At 37.7% G+C, this 15,978-nt stretch overlaps 1 protein-coding gene across 1 annotated transcript in view; it reads right to left on the bottom strand.

Moving 5' to 3' along the window:
- The window catches only part of ITPR2 (inositol 1,4,5-trisphosphate receptor type 2), a 545,841-nt gene that overhangs the window by 396,193 nt on the left and 133,670 nt on the right, over window positions 1-15,978 (bottom strand). Inside the window, exons 6-9 of the mRNA XM_036758879.1 lie at window positions 8,379-8,477; window positions 6,584-6,667; window positions 5,557-5,703; window positions 3,982-4,077 (exon numbers count right to left, since the gene is read on the bottom strand). Of these exons, the coding sequence (XP_036614774.1) occupies window positions 3,982-4,077; window positions 5,557-5,703; window positions 6,584-6,667; window positions 8,379-8,477 (426 nt within the window). The remainder of the gene's footprint in view (window positions 1-3,981; window positions 4,078-5,556; window positions 5,704-6,583; window positions 6,668-8,378; window positions 8,478-15,978) is intronic.

Genomic DNA, 15,978 nt, shown 5'->3' with positions numbered 1-15,978 from the left:
AAGATATCTCAGTTCCAGGGAGTTTGAAAACCTCTGTCCTATAAACTCTATGACACGAGAAAAACTTTCACAAGTGGAGGAGAAAATCAATTCAGAACAAAATCATGGCAACACAATTATCTTCTCTGAGATTGTGTTGAACTGTGTCAGGTTTCTAGCAGCTTTCTGGTTTAGAGTTCCACTGTCTGCTACATTAGTGTCAAGAGCTTGAGGGACCATCAGTCCATCGGTCCATGGGGCCTTTTAATACTGTCTGACCCAAACAATTTTTACATCATATTTTCATAAAGATTTCAATGACAACAATTATTAATTCTTCAGAGTTTCTGACATCAAAATTTAATAGAATGGAAGAATCAATTACTCTTTTTATCAGATCAAGCTAGAAAAGAGAATCCCAACTAGGTTTCTTTCATCGTTTGCATTTGAGCACAGTACTCATCATATTTCATTCACACACACACACACCCAAAATGTTTTTAAATAAAATGTCATAGGTCAGTACAAAGAGATCATCACCATCCACTAAACTCTCAAGAAAGTTCTACCCCAACGAGCTAATGTTTATATTTAAAAGGAAACCTGTGGTACTGACTTCCAAGGACTTTCTTTTTCTTGCAAACTCTTCTGCAAGCTCTGCTGCTTAGGCTTTGTATGTATTTGTATTATTTATTCATAAGTTATTAATATTATCAACAAGTACCCACTTATTAATATGCTCATGTATGTGTTTGTCATTCATGTTAAATAAAATTAACCTAACACTTTATTCTGAACAATCCCTTTAAGAAAGGGTTTGGGGATAACCTCTTTTTTCATACCATGTAACTGATGGCATCAAATCACATTAACTGTTTTCTACAGTGTTATTAGTGAATAAAGTTGTCAAAACCTCTCTTCTTCATCACTCTTTCAGCCAGGCCTCTTTACTTATAATCACAACCCACCAAAAAAAAATTACAAAGCACAAAATTCTTAAGAGATTTAAGTCCTCACCCTTTTACCTTTTGGGGGATATCCAACTGAAGTAGCCAAGTGGTACGGTATATAGTAGAGCACTGGGTCTGGAGTTCAAATCCAGCTTAGACACTTCTTAGCTGCGTAACCCTGGGCAAGTCATTTTTAGTTTCTCCAACTGTAAAATGGGGAAAATACTAGCACCTACCTCCCAGAGTTGTTGTGAGGATCACAATTCCACTTAATAATAAAAGCACTCAACATAGTACCTGGCACAGTCTAAACATTAGCTATTATTATTATTACCCAGTTGTTTCTGATTTTTCCAATAACCATTCATTTAGATTAACTGACCACCTCACTGCTTCTTTTCATTTCACACTTAACCTGAATGAGAGTAATCTCAAATCATCCAGAGTAGGAAAAGCTGTTACATGTCCAAGCATGTGTCTCATTCACTCATATATTTTGATAATGAGATGCTTATTACAGCACCGGAAATGTCCTCTTGTTCATCGTATGTTGAAGAAACCCTGAAATGCTCTCCTGCTAATCAGACAACCACAGAACACCAAGACTGAAGATATATATGGGCAAATGTATGCTTATGGCGCAGTCAGATCTTGCTCTTTCTACTTTTCCTTCATACTCCCACCAAAACACGCATCTACACAGCCAACAGACACACAGCAAGTGGCAAGAAATACAGAAGAAAAAGCAATTTTCTGTTTTGAAGTAGTGAGATGATAGTTCACAGCAACACTACATCCAACTCTACCACCCCCGTGGTTCAGGCCAAAATATTTGCCTGGACAACTACAAAAGCATCCAACTTGGACTTCCTGCCTAAAAACTCTTCCCTCCAACCCATCCTCCACACAACTAAAAAATGATATTCCCAAGACACAGGTCTGACTTTGTCACTCTCCCATCCAAAAAGCTCCAATGGCCTCCTATCATCTCTAGGATGAGGATTATTAATCTTTTTTCTGTTATGGACCCCTTTGGATGTCTGGTGAAACCTAGAGACCCCTTCTCTGAATATTTTTTAAATGCATGAAATAAAATAATAATATCACAAAGGAAACCAATTATGTTGAAACAGTCATCAAAAAAAAATTTTTTTTTAAGTTCACAGACCCCCAGTTAAGGACCCCTACTCTGACACATCTGTTTGACACTAAAAGTCCTTCACAATGGGGCTCCAGTATATACCATTCCAGGCTTCATACACTCCCCTGCTATTTCTTTTCACAATATTCCATCCCTCTTCTCCCCACTTTTGCATAGCCATACTTAGAATGCTTTCCCTCATCACTTCCACTTCTCTGAATTCCTAAATCCTTTCAAAGTCCAGGAGAAGTGGCACTCCACCCCACCCCACTCCACCCCCAGACCTTTACTAATCTCCTCAACTGCTAATGCCCTATCTTAACATTGTATAAATATTTTTTATTTACTTATATGTATATAGGTTGATTTCCTCTATAGAAAATAAGCTTTTTGTGGGCAGGGATATTTCATTTTTGTTTTTATATCCCTAGCAGCCAGAACAATGCCTGCCATATGGTAGATGCTTAATAAGTCCTTAATGATTTTGGCATAGCCTGAGGCTGAAACCTCAGAATAAACGAGAAAATGTATACAGATAGGATAAAGGAGAGTGGAGTATAAGAATATTGCACCACTTCTAAAAGGGATCCCTCCATATTTAAAAGTAAGTGACCATTATTAATGAACACCAATTTTAATTTAATCATTTCTACTCTTTTTTCGGAGTTATTTTTCCCCACATCATCTACATATCCTTTTAATGGAAAGGAAGGGGAGAGAAACAGCTTTGTAATTCTAAGACTTTATTGACAGTTTGGGGGCAGCTCAGTGTCTCAGGAAACAAACCCTTTCCTCTCCAATGACTCAGAAAATAAAAACCACCCATTTAGTGCAAGACTGGCAGCCGAAGATAAACTTGAAGTGATCTAGGGCGTGCTACATTAAACAATGAGTTAAATGTGTCCCAAGTCAGAAGGTGCTATGAAAATGAGGGTGCTTTTTTTGTGATATCAAAGAACTGAAAGCAATGTAGATGTTGTTCAACTGGAGAATGGCTTAAGAATCATGATATATGAATGAAAGAGAAAGTTACTGCTCTTCAACAAACAAAGAAAATGAAGGACACAGGGAGGCATGGGAAGACTAACATGAACTGATGCAAAGTGAATTCAGCAGAACCTGTATGTACATAATTGTTTGCATGTCGTTTCCCCCATTAGATTGTGAATTCTACTTTTTTTATATTCCCAATGCTTAGCCCAATACCTAGCACGTAGTAGATGATAAACAAATGCTAGATAACTAAGCAAGAAAACAATATGCATAACAATAATGTAAATAGAGAAAACAACAAAAAATCAAAATTTAACACTATATAATGATAATAAGCATGCTTCTCTCTAAAGAAGAGCTATGAAAATTCTTTCTTTGTAAAGGTGGGGGACTATGGATATAAAATGCTACAAATACTGTTGAACTTGTTTGAAGTATTGGTTAGTTTCACTGAACTGCCTTTTTTTCTCTATGTTTTTGTTCTTTGGGTAGGGAATAAGGATAGTTATGTTGAGAAATGAAATGATAAAAAAAAGATAGAATTTTAAAAACAAGTAGTACTAAATCAGATTTTATAGAGTACAAGATAATCAAATTAATTACCCAATTCCATTTGCATTGAAAGAAAACAAATTAAGCCTTACAAAGTAGTCTTATGGTGGGAGTTAGGAGTTTTCCTTTGTGAAAAAGTGAAGTAAAAAGATTCTTTTTTTTAACTACATCAGAAACCTCTATGTTCAGAATTTCTTTTTTAACAACAGTTTCACTGCCTCTATAAGAAACTACTATATTCAACTAATGACTGTCTACTCACATGCAAAATGATGCAGAGAATGCAATTCAATTTGGAATTGGATTCTCTGTTCTACTTTGAACATGTAGAAACAACATAAGTATTAGTGAAGCAAATATTCTTACCTCTGCAGCTAAATAATTTCCAGTTGCCAGATGTTTGAATCTGAATAAACTGTTCCACTGTCCTGCTCCCCCACGGCATGGATCATGGTGTACCACCTACAGACCAAGACAATGACAGCTACAGCTAAATGACGTTAATATTCCTGGTGAATTACTGATGATAGGGAGATTAAATTGCCTGTTCTAATACACTTAAAGCTATCTATTCCTAATAAGGACAGCTAGATAGTGTAGGGGAGAGAGACTTGAGTTCAAATCCGGTCTCAGATACTTAGTAGCTGCGTAACCATGGTTAAGTCGCTTAACCCTGTTTGCCTCACTTTCCTCATCTCTAAAATGAGTTAAAGAAGGAAATGGCAACTGACTTCAGTATGTGTGCCAAAGAAAACCCCAAAGGAGGTCATGAAGAGTTGGACGTGACTGAAAACAACTAGACAACCACAAATTCCTAATAAGAAAATAGAAAATTAATGAATTACAAAAAATGCTCTCTAATTGAGAGGCAGGTCATAAAAAACACCTGACCAACCATGTATCATATTACATTCATAATTTATATTTGAAAATAAGGCCTTACAGCCTGGAACCACTTCAGGAGAGTCAATTGTTAAAGTTCTAGTATGAGCATTTATACCTTAGAATCAGTAAATGCTACAAATCAAGGCTTGATTTATTGTTTTGCTGATTGTCTAGACTTGAGAAAATGATGGAGTAAATGTTAATAATGCTGATTGAATTTTAAAATGTGACATGGATTAACATTTTTCTTTTGGAGAGTCGGTTATTTACTAGTACATAACCTTTTACCTAAAGATGAATTTCTTAGGGTCAAAAATCTGCCCCTGGAAACATGGTGTGGCATCTTCCCAATTGCTATACCCTTCAGAACTTATCCAGACTCCCAACTTAGTTTCTGGGCCTTTTTTTCTTTCCAGTCTTGCTCAGAATAGAAATAGAACCTTAGTTTAGTGATACCCAGGATATCACACTTTGAGTTGATTCAACAATGTGCTGAATATTTCCCAAACCAGAAACATTACTATAACAACAGTGACTCATTCAGTTGTTTCAGTTGTGTCCAGTTCTTCACCATTTGGAGTTTTCTCAGCAAAGATACTAGAGTGATTTTCCATTTCCTTCTCCAGCTCACTTTACAGATGAAGAAACTGAGGCAAACAGGGTTCAGTGACTTGCCCAGGGTCACACAACTAGTAAGTGTCTGAGGCCATATTTAAACTCAGGAAGATGAGTCTTTCTGACTCAAGGCCTGGCACTGTATCCACTGTGCCACCTAGCTGACCTAGTTTCAGGTAATAGGTTTGTATTATATACACACAGCTGTGTATATGTTGTCTCCCCAATTAGAATGTGAGGTCCTTGAGGGCACAGGGAATGTTTTTGCTTCTCTTTGTACTCTTAGTACTTAGCGTGGTGCGTGGAATATAGTAAGTACTTATTAAATGTCTGTTGAATGCTCCATTGACCGTGCATGAACAAGAGATCTAACAAAATATCTGGTTCATGATATTTGTCTTTTCTTTGTAAATTATTTAGAAGGGAAATAAATTTACATACCTCAATTTCCCAGAGCGCTTTAGAACTTGTGGCAGAAGTAGCTGATTGACGCAAAGTTGTACGAAGGAAAATATGCTGTATTTTCTCATATTCATCACAGGTTAGAAACTTCTCTTGTTCTGCATGAAACAGTCTGACAACATCGCCCTAGAAAAATAAATAAGCGAAATCTTTCTTTCCAAACAATTAAGAAGATGCTGTCAATTCACAAAGAAAGCCTGTGAAAGGAAAGTTTATAAATCTATTTGATTTGGGATTATGACAAAAATAACCACTTATCATGCCTATCCAGTGGGGACTACAATACTCTCTCTTATTCATCGCAAGAGGCTGTGGTAAGTATTAACTGAACTGTTTGGCAATGGATTCTACACTTCCGAAGTCACATTGAAAGTTCTTGAATGGATTCAAGGGGTTGTATAAGTGGTTTGTCATCCAGAAGCAAAGAAGAATCTCAGGAAAGAATAAAATGTCCAATACATCTGAAATACAGCCACTTCCTGTGGCAGTGGAGGAAACCAAATACTGATGCTTTTTTGTTCCCTCAAGGCACCCCCTCCATTATTCCTGGAGGGTGTCTGGGTCAATCAACTTTCTTCCTTGATTTTTGCTCTGGCTGCATCCATGCCCACTGAGAGACATAAAAACTAAACTTAATGGGCAAAAAAGAGGCCGTCTCTGGTTTTTTACTTCAAATCACTTAATAACATCATCACCATCATAAAATGATTATAATAAGCATTATCATTACTATACCCCACATTTGTATGACACAATGAAGATTTCAACCTTCAGGAGGTATTGCAAACATCACTCCCACTTTACCGACGAGGAGCTTGAAGCTTAGAAGTGCTCTATAACTAGCCCACAACTAGTAAAGGTCATTTATGCCAAAGAACAAAAATGAAGATTAGTAATATGTGTGTGTGTGTGTGTGTGTGTGTGTGTTTTAAATTGCTTTAATCAATGACTAGGTGTGCATATAAATAATTCAATAAGAAAACCTTCATTTTCCCAAACTACGTACCCCTTTGAGAACATCTTCACGATAGCAACTGAATTTCATGAACAAAGTGATTTTCCAGCTAGTGTTGCAATTAACAGCATTAACCTATGAAAGAAAAAAAAAAAGTATAGCCATTACGAAATACCTAATCATGTTCAATAATATAGTATGAAGCTTTATTTTAATGTAATTGAGGAAATTAAAAAGGCATTTTGGTCAATGGAGTATGTGTCCGAGTCCAATGGTCTTCCATCATGGGCTCTCCATTTTCTGACTATGTCTCTGTTTGGTTTCAGCTCCATGAACCATCATGCCGCCCCTGGGCCGGGCGCCTCCTGGTATCCCTCCCTTTTCAGCTTCCTTTTGTGTATTGTCTTCCTCCTTTAGATTTCAAGTTCCTTGAAGGCAGGGACTATCTTTCTTTTTCCATTTTCCCCAACCCCTAACACAATGACTGGCTCATAGTAAGCACTTTTTAAAAATGTTTATTGAATTAAATTCCAAAAGGCAGGCAATTACAAAAATTGAAATTTAGGCCCTAGATTTGCAAGCTCACCTTTCACTTTCCCCTAGTTTCTGCCCAGATGTACATCCCAGAGAAGAGAAACAGATTTAATGGGAATGCAGTAAATGAGGACTTTAAAAAAAAAATCAGCTGCTGAGGGAATACTCTATCACATTACAACAAGCAACACCACATGGGTCAGGGAGTCATGTGAAGGGGGTGAGGGGGTGAAGATACAGTGGAAAAGGAATTCTCTCCACATTCCCTCTTTCTCACACTTGCATGGATATCTGTGGAGTTCCAGGCTAGTAATGTAGGAATTGCCACAGAAAAGGTACCATGCCAAGATAAACTCTATTCTCCCCCAGATCCGACAGGGACTGAATGCTTGCAGCCAGGGTTCATGGGATCCTAGCTGAAGGGGATGGTGGTGACATGAATTTTTCCTTTTCTCCTTGAAACTTTAGCTACAGGGAGCAGGTAAAGGTTCTCTAACAAAACCATTTGGTGTCCCCCAATTACAAATATTGAAGATAAGGGGTACAGGAAAGAAAGGGGTTCAGTTCCCTTGGGAAAAGTAAAGTTGTGAACACTTTTTCTTAATTAATGGGATATCTGCTCCTGTTGGGAATGGAGATTGCCCACCCTTTACCTTAGCCACAATCTCTTGACATTTCATTATTGTGTCTTTAAATTCTAATTTTTTTGCAGTAAAGATAGTCTAATCTATATATAATGTGACTGCAGATTTCCTTTTGGGTCATGCTAAGTGTGAACAGAGATGAGAATCTTAATGGGAAATGAGATGTGAGTTATATTTTTTGGAGATTTTCCCAGAGTGCTGGGTGGGGACAAAATAATGAGCCAAATTTTGATAAATTTATGAAACGTTTCATGTGAATGATTTTAAACCATAGACTGAGCCCAGAGGGACCAGTGCCAGCAGAGGAAGGGCAGGTGTTTGTGTAGTTAGGAAAGTTATCTCAAACGATTCTTATCCATGTAGAATAGCTAAGTGATCCTCCCTACTCTAGAGTGGAGACTAGGCTACCCCTCAAGCAGTCAGTATACCTTGTCCTGTATTACATAACAAGCTAACAGAATCAGGAGGCAGGAGATGTGGGATTCTTCATTAGCATTTAACAGGGTTAAATACGCAATGATTTGGCTTTATTGTCTATTTTTTTTAAAAGTTTAGTCATACATGGCACTAGCTAGTTCTTCACGATGACAGCACCTAAAGAAATTATGTGTATGGAAAAACAAACAATATACAAATATTCACATTCAGTCTCTCTTCCTTGAACTTACCTCTTTACACCCTGGATTGTCTAGAAGCTCTATGTTGCTCGCATGTAGTGGCTGTCCTGCATTGACTGGCATCAATACGACTTTATCTCCTACAACAATCTAGGGATCAAAAATAAATGGAAATTGAAGCAAGCTAGATTACAGTGACATTGGTTCTTTAGGACTCAGTTTAGAAGCTAAAAACAACACCAAAGATAAACTTGGTCATTAACCAGATACCAAGCTACTTTTTAGTTCAATATTGTTCCCACCCCCCATTCTATTTTTTAAAGTCTTTGAATATATGTCATATCACTGCTTCATATTGGATAGCCATCTAGATTCAGATACCTAACGAAAACCTTTCACCTTCTGATTGATGGTTGTAATCACAGCTGACATTTACAAAGCACTTCCATGTATATTATCCGATTTGATCCTTACAACAATCTTGTAGAGGAGGTTAGGTAATGGTGAATAGGCTTAGTAGATAGAGTTAAGAAGACCTGCGTCAAGAAATCCTGTCCCTGACGTAGCTACCTCTGTGATCCTGGGCAAGTCACAATTTCTATCAGAGTTAGTTTACTTAGATGTAAAATGGGGATAAAAATCGAATCTAGCTCATAGGACTGTTGTAAGGATCAAACAAGAAAATGTAGTATATGTAAAGTGCTTTGCAAACCTCAAAGCATGATATAATGTTAGCTATTAGTATTGCAAATACAACTATGCTTGTGTTATGGATGAGAAAAGCAAGGGTCAGAGTCCAAGTGACGTGACCATGTATACCTAGTAAACAGCTGAGACAGGATTTGAACCCTAGGGTTTTCTGACTTCAAGTTCAATATTCTTTCATGCTGTCATTTAAAGTAAAAAAGGAGCTCTCAGTCTCTCTATTCTGAGTCTGATACTGAATTACTACTTTGAATTTAAGTGGATTTGTCAGACAAATGTCACGTTAGTATAATTTTCAATAATTGTGAAACAAGTATTTCATATTTAAATGTGCTCAAAAGATAAAAAATATGAATGAAATGAGTAATTTAGTAAATTAGCTCTTCCTAATGATCTAAGAAACTTCTGTTATATATTTTAATATCATTGTTAAGAATGAAACAGCAACTATACCTTTTGACTGAGTTCAAGTTTTACAGAACAAATCCTTTTATAAGGGATTGTTCTGTGAAGCTTGGATTCAGTCAAAGGGCCGCACTTGAGGACCCAGAGGGCCACATGTGGCTTCAAAGTCGCAGGTTCCCCACTCCTGATCTAAGCCAAACATTCTCAAAATGTGGTCTAGGGGCTAGACCTTTTTAGGGAGTCCATGATATTTTCTTTTTTGCCATGATAAATACCAATAGATATAACTCACAAAAAAAATGTCTCTGAGTCAACAACAATTTTTTTAAAAGTGTAATGTGGTTCTGAAAGCAAAAAAGTTTGAAAACTGCTCCTTTATGAAAAAAAAATTAGTTTAGCATACAAGAGCATTCCAGAGGTTTTAATGTGGTCTTAAGCTATTAATGTGCCAAATTTTTTGGGAGACCCTTGTAATGAAGAAACATGTTTATAGCTTGGTCCTTGCGTATTTGGGTTCACTTTTACTTGATATTCTCCCAGAACATCTGATTATCAGGGGAATGTTCATTTTTAAGATACACGGAATCATGGACTATGCTGGAGCTGGCTTTGTATCGACTCATAAGAGACAACTGTTAAATTTTCAGCACACTTGCTTGGGAATCAGCAAACGGTCTAAGTCAGGACTTGGTTCACTGTTTTGTTGATTGTCTAGACTCAAGAAAGTGATGGAGAAAATGTTACTAATGTAGATTAGATTTTAAAATATGTTGTGCTTACATTTCCTCTCCCCAGAGAGCTGGTTGCTAAACATGCCAGTGCCCCTCTGCCTGGAATTCAAATTGATCGTAGGAAGGCTGCACTGAAGGACCAAGATGATCCAGTCTTGTTAAGCTTGTTGATGTTGCCTCTTGTTTCTACAAGTTTATTTTCTCAGCTTCAGTAGTTATCGCAATAAGAACCAAAAATTATGTTCCCCAAGCCATGAGTGACTGTTTTACCTGTTCTCTCTAATAAATGCACACTACTCTATATTTGTCTATATCTCTATCTAGCTCCGCTCCTCTGGGACCCTAGCATAAAGCACAGTAGCACTATTCCTGCAGCACCTAAGTTCTTTGTCATAATACCTGCTCACTAACACACCAAAAAAGAAAAAAGAAAATCCTACTCTTTTCATGGGCAGTCAGGCAGTACAGCGGATAGAGCACTGGGTTTGGAACCATGAAGACTCATGTTCCTGAGTTCAAATCTGACCTCAGACACTTATTAGCTGTGTGATGCTGGGCAAATCACTTTACCCTGTTTGCCTCAGTTTCCTCATCTGTAAAATGAGCTGGTGAAGGAAATGGCAAGCCACTCCAGTATCTTTGCCAAGAGAACTCCAAATGGGGTCACAAAGAGTCAGACATGACCGAAATGACTCAACAACAATAACAATTCTTCATATTTTAGTGAAGTCTTAACCAGCCCCATGTTAAGTAAATCCTGTCTCTACCCCCACCAGTACATCCAGATTTCATAGTTCTGACCAGATCACATACTCACACCCTCCCCAACTCTAAAACCGTAGATAGAACCCCATGGCCTATTTAATGAAGTTCAACATCCTTAGGTTGGCATTCAAGGTCTTCCACAATCCGGCTCTGACCTAATTTTCCAGCCTTATCTCATACTTTCCTTCATATTCTCTACAGTACAGCCAAACAGTACTATTACTTAACTCTTCAAATTTGGCTTAAGCTATCCCACTTCCATGCCTTTTCTCACATTGTTCCCTATTCTGAAATGCCCTACCCCCTCCTGAGTTCTATTTTTTGAAATTCTATACATTCTTCAAGGCTCAGTTCAAATGTAACTTTCTCTGTGAAACCTCTCCTGGTTTCCCATGCTGGAAGCAGCCTTGCCCTCTTAAAAACTCAAAAAAGGTTTACAGATTTGCAGGTTCATGTGCAATTGTCTTTTTATTATTATTATTATACAATGTTATGGTAATGCTTGTTTTATTCCATAAATTAAAAGTAAAATAATTTTTTTTAAAAAAATTCAAATAGCACCTTGATTCAAATAGCACATCTCACATATTTGCATCCTGCTGCATTCTAGCATTTTTAGTGAATATTTTTTATCCCTTACTATATTTTAATCTCCTTGAGAACAGGAACCATATTTCATTTATCCTCTCTCCCCCAGTGCCTAGTCTATAGTGCCATGAACATAATGGATAGTTAATAAATGTGTTCTGAATCAATGAGTAAACATTAATCAGACAACCATGGATGATAAATCTTGGCCAGTCTTAAAATTTGTGAGATCTTACTAACTAAAAGCAATAGGATGTTCATTTCAAGAATTTATAAACTGGTTTAGGCCCTACCAAATCAGAGTTCCATAGCCTAGATCTAAATCAAGCTTTATAACCAAACTACTATACTTCCTTGTATATAACTGGCACTTAGTAAACATTTGCAGAACAAATTATTAAGTGAACAAATGAATAAATGTTTTTGCTAACAGCTGTTGCTGCCAGTGTTGCTATCTGTGCATTGAAATAAAGGTCAGTGATTAAGGAGAAAATTGTTCTATGGTTTGGGGCAGTAGCTGAAGTTTACAGGACTTAATCACTGTATCTTCAGGGTTCATCACCTCATCTTTTCAGCTAAGTAGCAATTAAGTCATTTTGTAACTCAAAATGAGCTATCCCAGTAGACACAAGATTGGTTTTTTAGTTGCTGTAAGTCCTAACAATATATATCTATATTTCACTAAAATCTTACTTCAGTATATCCTTAAAGAAATTCTTTTACGCTGCCAACTTATAATTAACACACTTTAACTCGCTATAAATATGGTTGCTATCTGGGTATCCATCAACATATGCCCATCTGATTAAAGCATCATTTCAATGTTAGCTACATTCCAGGAAACCTCCAGTTTTGCTACTCACTGTTAACTCGAAACTAAGGATGATATAAAATTGCAAAAGATCTCAAAGTGACATATTTGACAGGTCTACGTTTCAAAGCCACGCAGAAAACAGATTATTTCAATCACTCTATAAATCATTGATTTGCCAGAGAACTTGATATACCATAATTGCCAACATCCCAAATAAGATGCCTCATAAATTACTTTTCTATTAGCACTGCTGAACAACTTTTTATGATGTGTAGTTGAGTATATTGTTAATATGTTTTTGCTTAATGGGAAAATCTTTCCCATTCATTAATAGGCCCACATGGAAGCCTAAGTCACATGAGTTAAAGTGACTGGGGTCACGAGGGTTGTGATGCCCTCTGACCCTGAAGAAGTATATGTATCCTCTGAGGTTAGTATTTTGCTTTGGGGCTCACTCATGGGAAGAGGGTTCCTGTGATGTAGCCAGACGAGACTCTGGGTAGCTGTTAAAGAGCCCCTCCGGCTCTGAAAAATCCAGATGTTGGTGCTTCTCTCTCTGGTAACTATGTGTGTATTACTTTTGATCAGACAGTTGGAAGCCCTGTCTATTGGTCTTTGCTGTTTGTATTTGCTATGTTTATATAATTTCTGCTTGTAGTTTCTGTTTATGTTTTCTCTGAAGTTCAGGGTGCTGACTTTTCCCCTGAACTAAGTGAATGAGATACATACATACATGTGTGTATACATGTATATATATATATATATATATATATATATATATATATATATATATATATATATGTGTGTGTGTGTGTGTATGTGTGTGTGTGTGTGTACACACACATATACATATTTATACATATATTTATGGGTTTAATTAAAGTAAGATTGTTGACCCCTTTTAAGTTGCTTTCCTTTAGGAAAGCAGATCAAAGAACCTGTGCTAGCAGCCCTCCGGTGTGCTGGTGTTATTGATCTCACACCCCCACAGCAGTGTGGCCAATGAAAATCCTAAGCTGCCTGGACATAACATCTCCAACATATGTCCCATTCTGCCACCATCCTGGTACAGGACCCCATTCCCCCAATCCCAGACTACTGCAATAGTCTGCTTGTTGGTCTCCCTGCCACAAACCTCTCCCCACTCCAGTTCATCATCCACTTGGCAGCCAAAGTGATCTTCCCAAAGCGTAGGTCTGACCATCTCATCTCCCTGCTCAGTCAATTCCAGCGGCTTGCTGTCACTTTTAGGATCAAATAGAAAATCCTTTTTTTGGCATTCAAAATCCTTCATAACCAGGCCTCTCCCTCCTTTTCCAGTCTTCTTATACCTTACACTTTTCCCTCCACATACTCTGTGATCCACTGATATTGGTCTCGATTGCTCTACCTCAAAACAGAGGATCCATCTCCAGCCATTTTCACTGGCTTTCCCCCATGTCTGGAATGCTCTCCCTCCTATCTACCTCTTGGCTTCCCTGGTTTCCTTCAAGTCCCACCTAAAATCCTACCTTCTTCAGGAAGCCCTCAATTCTCATGCCTTTCTTCTGCTGACAATTTCTAATTTGTATATAGTTGTATATAGCAAACATAATTGTTTACATACTGTCTCTTCAGTAGACTATGAGCTCCTTCTGGGCAGGGATTGCCTATCTTTGTTCGCAAGAGCTTAGTGCATACCTGGTAATTAGTAGGCACTGAATAAATGTTTATTGACTAATGGGGTTTAACACGTAAGTTATGATACCTGAAAGTGGAATGTCTTCAAGCTCATCATCACTTCATAATGCTGTGCTTACTTGGTAAAACCATCTGACCAAGTATTGTGTATCTTCAGGAATCTCCTATGACAGCTCTTTGATAATTGCTACAAGGACTTCTGACAACCAAGTTCATTGAATTTATTACTTCCCAGAATTTTACAATTCAACAAACATTTAAGCACCTAATATACTGTGCAGCAGGCACCGTGCTGGGCACTAGGGATAGGAATATAAAAGTAAGAGAATTCCTATCCTCTGGGGGCTAACATTCTACAAGAGGGGGAAGAACATGCTTACATATCAATTCAGGTTATACATCAAAAAATTCATGAGTGGGAGAAGCACTAACAGCTGGAGACTTCTTGACCTGATCCTTGAAAGGATTCTAATGGGAGGGACAATCCTAAGAGGCATCTCTGAAATGCAACCTCATTTCACACTGCTCCCCTTCCAGTGTTCCGTGTTTCAGGAAAACCCATCCTCTTCTAGTCTTGTTCCTCAGACTCAACATTCCATCTCCCACCCCCCCACCCTTTATTCCCATGATGCACCTCTCCTCCCCACCCTCCAGACCTAGAATACACTCCTCTGATCAATTTCACCCTTCAGACTCATTATATTCCTTCAGGGATCATCCTCTATGAAGCCTCTCCTCCTGTTATCATTGCTATCTCACTCCTCAAATTGCCTTGTATTGACTAATAGTGGTACATGTGGTATTTATCGTTAGAATATAAGCTCCTCAAGTGCAGGAACTGAAATATTCCTACTTTCGTGTCTTCAGCACCTAAGCACAATGTCCAGCATCTAGCTGACATTAAAAAAAAATCTTCTGAATTAAACTGAATCTGTCGTGTCATTAACCACAGCTGGATGAACTCAATATATTGCTTACAACTGGACCTGACGTTGAAAAGATATGGAATGAGTTGGACAAGATGCTGACAAACAAATAAGATATATCAATAGATATATGTTAAGCCCTTACTGCACACAAGATGCCAGATGCTGAGAGGAATGGAGAAGATAAATATAAAGTTCAATCCATGACATTAAAGACCTTGCAAAATTTATTTAGGGGGCAGTTAGATGGTATGCTGGATAGAGTGTTGGGCCCAGAGTCAGGAAGACTCCTCTTCCTGAGTTCAAATCTGACCTCAGACACTTACTAGCTGTGTGACGCTGGACAAGTCATTTAACTTGGTTTCCTTATCTGCAAAATGAGCTGGAGAAGGAAATGGCAAACCACTCTGGTATCTTTGCTGAGAAAACCCCAAAAGGGGTCACGAAGAGTCAGACACAACTGAAAAGTGACTGAACAACAACAAAATCTATTTAGAGAACCATATTAATTGGACAGACTGAAGTCTGAAAAGTCTAATTTGCTTATTAGCTGCCAGAGGTTGGCCTACTGAAAGTATCAGGTGCTATTTCAAAGGAAAATTATAGAGGCCTTGGTATATTCTCTGCATTCATAGCTCCATCAGGAAAAAATTACACACTCTTTTCTGAATCTAAAACAACTATGGAGAGTCTAGAAATGTACTTTAGATGATACTATGATCTGAAGGCTCTAGGTAATGTCTAGTTGGCAAAGAAAGGTCACCACACTCCTATTCCTTGCCCTTCTTCTTGAAGTTCTGGCATGATATTGTGGAAATAGAGTCCTGGCTCTGTCACTAACTTTAGGACATCAGGCAAAGTAATTATTTTCTCAATGGCTGTTTCCTCATTTATAAAATGATAGGGATTGCTGAAGTCCAACCCAGCTCTAAAATTTTATAATTCTAATTTGGAAATTTCAGGGGTGAGCTGTCTGATAATGTTTCCTTGGTTCCCACTGGAATACCAGTCAATTTTCCCAAATGAAAAGGCCCATA

This window comes from Trichosurus vulpecula, chromosome 5, assembly GCF_011100635.1.
Source record: "Trichosurus vulpecula isolate mTriVul1 chromosome 5, mTriVul1.pri, whole genome shotgun sequence".
Taxonomy (NCBI): Eukaryota; Metazoa; Chordata; class Mammalia; order Diprotodontia; family Phalangeridae; genus Trichosurus; species Trichosurus vulpecula.
This window is presented reverse-complemented; position numbering and strand designations above follow the sequence as displayed.